At 34.2% G+C, this 3824-nt stretch overlaps 1 protein-coding gene across 1 annotated transcript; it reads left to right on the top strand.

The window, feature by feature from the left end:
- Positions 1–1370: 1370 nt before the first annotated feature.
- On the top strand, positions 1371–2712 carry LOC122415296 (uncharacterized). The gene is made up of 3 exons (XM_043427284.1): positions 1371–1478; positions 1692–1835; positions 1921–2712. The coding sequence occupies exons 2-3, from the start codon at positions 1790–1792 to the stop codon at positions 2616–2618; spliced, it is 744 nt and encodes a 247-aa protein (XP_043283219.1). The 5' UTR covers positions 1371–1478; positions 1692–1789; the 3' UTR covers positions 2619–2712.
- The last annotated feature ends 1112 nt before the right edge of the window (positions 2713–3824 follow it).

Genomic DNA, 3824 nt, shown 5'->3' with positions numbered 1-3824 from the left:
CTTGGAAATTTTTTAAAAAATTCCCTGCCTCATTGAAAGAGAAAAATATATCAAATTACGGCTAATAAAAATTCCAGATAACGCGATATTGAAAATCCAACTTACGCAGAATTAGTTTTTTTGAAAAATCATTTTATTATACATTAAAGTTGTTTTAAGTACTATACAGCCAAACAAACATGCGCGCGCATATTTTATTTCCAACTTAAATTTTACTTTGTTCGATTAAAAATCATCAACACTTTCGAATAGTCTGTTATGCGGTTACAAATTCAGCGGCATTTTCTAAATTATCAAGAATTCCATCAACGCCCTCATAAATTTCTTCTCCAATCCCATTGACTCCTGAATTAACGAGTCAGAGCAAATTTCAAAATGGACCATATTTTTTACCAAAATACATTATGCAAACTCGTTTCTGAAAAACACGATGAACCAAGCCACAATTCCGTAACTTCTTATCAGCAACAACGAGGAAAACTGCAAAAAACGTAAATATATATAAGTGTTTCAAACCATGATTGCAATAATTTCCATCATCGATTAATTCGTAGCGTTAAACTTGGATACTGACTTACCTTGAGAAACACTTGAATCAATGGTTGTGTCTTGGCAAGAGCAACACGAAAAATGACCAAGGAGTTTGGACGGAATTCTCACAGCGAAAATCCAGAAATATTTTTTTCTTACTACCTCGGTCGAAAGTACGTATTTTCGGCCCCGATTCCACGGCAGAAAGTCTAGCTTTTATGCATTGGTCGAGCTATATACGCGCGCCATCTATCAGCGGGAGTAAAAACTTAGTCGCGTGCATTGGTACTGAATACATGCAGGACTATAACCTCAAAATTTGTTTTTAACAAAAACTAAAGTGAGAAAATGCAAGAAACATTGTGTGACGAGCCAACCGATGAGGAAGAAGTTACTACAAACTTTGATGCTGAAGCACGATTTATTGTAGAGACTGACACTTTACCCAAGAAGTCCGCTGACAAATATATGTTAGTCTATGATACTTACCAAAAATGGAAACAAGCAAATAAAAATGCTTTATCTGAGTCTGAAGAAAGCAATTTAATTGTATACTTCAAAAGTTTAAGTACAAAATTATGTCCGTCTACCTTATGGAGTGTTCATTCTATGCTAAAATCAACATTGAACGCCAGAAACAATATTGATATTAGCAAGTTTTATAAATTAAAAGGCCTAGTCAAAAATAATGCCAAAGGTCATAAGCCTAAGAAATCTGCTGTCTTAACGTGGGACGAGGTTATGAAATTTATAAATAATGCACCGGACTACAACCATTTAGCCCATAAGGTATGTATATTTATAAATATTTGTGTCAATTATTTAATTAACTCATTCATTGCTATCTTTATTTTTATATTTTAAGGTTGTGCTAATCTTTGGCATTTGTGGCGCTACAAGATGTGATGAATTGAAAGAACTCCAAGTTGCTGACGTTGAAGACCTTGGTGAGAAATACCTCGTTTCCATAAATGACTCAAAGAATGGTCTACCTCGCAAATTTTTGATCGGAGCTCTTTTTTATGAAAGAGTCAAAGAATATATTTCATTGAGGCCTCCAGATTTTAAAGTTGGGAAATTTTTTATACATTTTCTCAATGGTAAATGTAACCGACAAGTGATTGGGAGGAATGAAATTGGTCAAATTCCTAAAATAATAGCTGAATATTTGGAGTTGACTGACCCACACCGTTACACTGGACACTGCTTCCGCAGAACATCAGCTACATTGATATCAAGCTCTGGAGCGAACATTACAATGCTGAAGCAATTGGGAGGATGGAAATCATCTAGTATAGCAGAAGGTAAGTTTTTCATTTATTAAAAAAACAATAATTATGAATTTTTTGTGAATATTTTAAATGATATATTTCTATCTATAATTTACAGGATATATTGAAAACTCCTTGCTGAACAGACAAAAAATCTTCGACAAGATCACTCATGCAGCTAAAGCTAATACTCAATTAAACCCTCAACCATCTGCGAGTGGGACCGATACAACTAAACCCAGAAGCTCTGATCAGAAACAAGAATCTTTACCAATGGAACTCGAAAGTGATAATTTTTTTGACGACTTTGACTTGGATGATGACACTTTAGCAGCAATTGATAAGTCATTTGCATCAGAAAAACCAAAATCATCACTGCCTTCGTTTACCACAGGAAACAATGAAGAAATAATTATAACTTCTAACCTTGAAACGGTTCAACCTTGTCATTTTTTAAAAAAACCCCCAATCTCGGTTTTTTCTCATGGAAAAGAAAATCAACCACCAGAGAAAAGATTTAAGGTCCAGCAATTAAATAATGCAAACAATAATGTAAAAGCCGTATTCACATCTACTAACTTTGTAACAAATCAACAAAAATCAGAGTCGACGTTTTCTAAAAATGAAACTAAAAAACTGACATCAGAAACTACATCAACAAATTTCAAAACAAATGAAATGGTACCAGAGTCTACATCGGTGGAAAAAATTACAAGCAAAAATCCAAACGTGAAATACGAAAACTGTGTTTTTCACGGAAATATAATAAATAATTTTTATTTTTCAAATGGTAAAACTCCTGAGGAAAATGTGTAATACACTAAAAATGTTTACTATAAAAGATTCAAGATTTCAATATTACTGTTTAATTATAATACATGCAATGTATTTAAATTTATAATTATTTAAAAGAAATGACTATTACTGTATAAGCTATAACATATTATAACAGAAAATAAGTTTTGTAACTGTGATACAAATAAATAGTCATGTTTATAATATAAACACTATTTTTTCTTATTAAAGTGTATCTATGCCTTTATTTATAGATGTATTTGATGCCTGCCCCCGACCAACAGCACTCGCTTCGCTCGTGCCGCAAATGTCGGGGCAGGCATCAATATCTTTTAAGAGTATGGATCAGTCGACTAACCTCACTTGGAAAAGGCTGTGTCAGTCGATTTTTGCCATCGTCCTGCGTAGGCTGACAGAGCCTTTTTTTAATCGGTCAAACTGTGTCAAAGAATTTCGATTTCGAAAATTCCAAGTGAGGTTATCGACTGATCCATACTCTTAATACACACATGTCATTGTACCGTACTTTCGACCGGGTAGCAAGAAAAATAGTATACACCACACGGGCAGAAAGTTTGATAGCCCTGAACTGCGCGTCAAATGCCCTCGGCTTCGCCTCGGGCATTGTGACGCGCAGTGCAGGAATATCAAACTTTCTGCCCTTGTGCTGTAATATACTATTTTTTAACTGAAATAGAATAATCACATAATGATGACTTCGTTTCTCATTCAATTTGATAGAAAACTACAAAAAAATGCATATAAATATACCTGAATCGAAATTTCATTCTCTGTAGTATCGCACCTTCCAGAACTGAAAAGTTCTAACATATTCCCAACGAGTCTGACCCAAGAATCTCATTCCCAGTATCCACTCATTTGAAGCCCTTGGCTCAAGGAATACTTCCATATCAATCACTTGAGATCACGAAATCTGGACAATCAAGATTTTGAGCCATATATTTTCATGGAACGCTTGAGACTGTAAAACCGTGTTGACCAACCAAACTGAGGTCATGGAAAAAAATCACACCGTGTCCATTTGAATCAAAAGAGTTTTATCAGGAAACACCGCTTCCACTGTAATAAAAAAAAAAATTTATTGCAATTTCATCTTTATCTATACTATTAAACTGAACAAGTTTATAGGGCTTGTGGTTTATATTCTGATTGAGGATCAAATTTTGATACCTTTATCTCAGATTTGCTGGTCCGTAACAAGTTCTG

This window comes from Venturia canescens, chromosome 8 (assembly GCF_019457755.1).
Source record: "Venturia canescens isolate UGA chromosome 8, ASM1945775v1, whole genome shotgun sequence".
NCBI classification, from domain to species: Eukaryota; Metazoa; Arthropoda; class Insecta; order Hymenoptera; family Ichneumonidae; genus Venturia; species Venturia canescens.
Note: the sequence above shows the minus strand (reverse complement) of the source record. Positions and strands in the feature narration are given on the sequence as shown.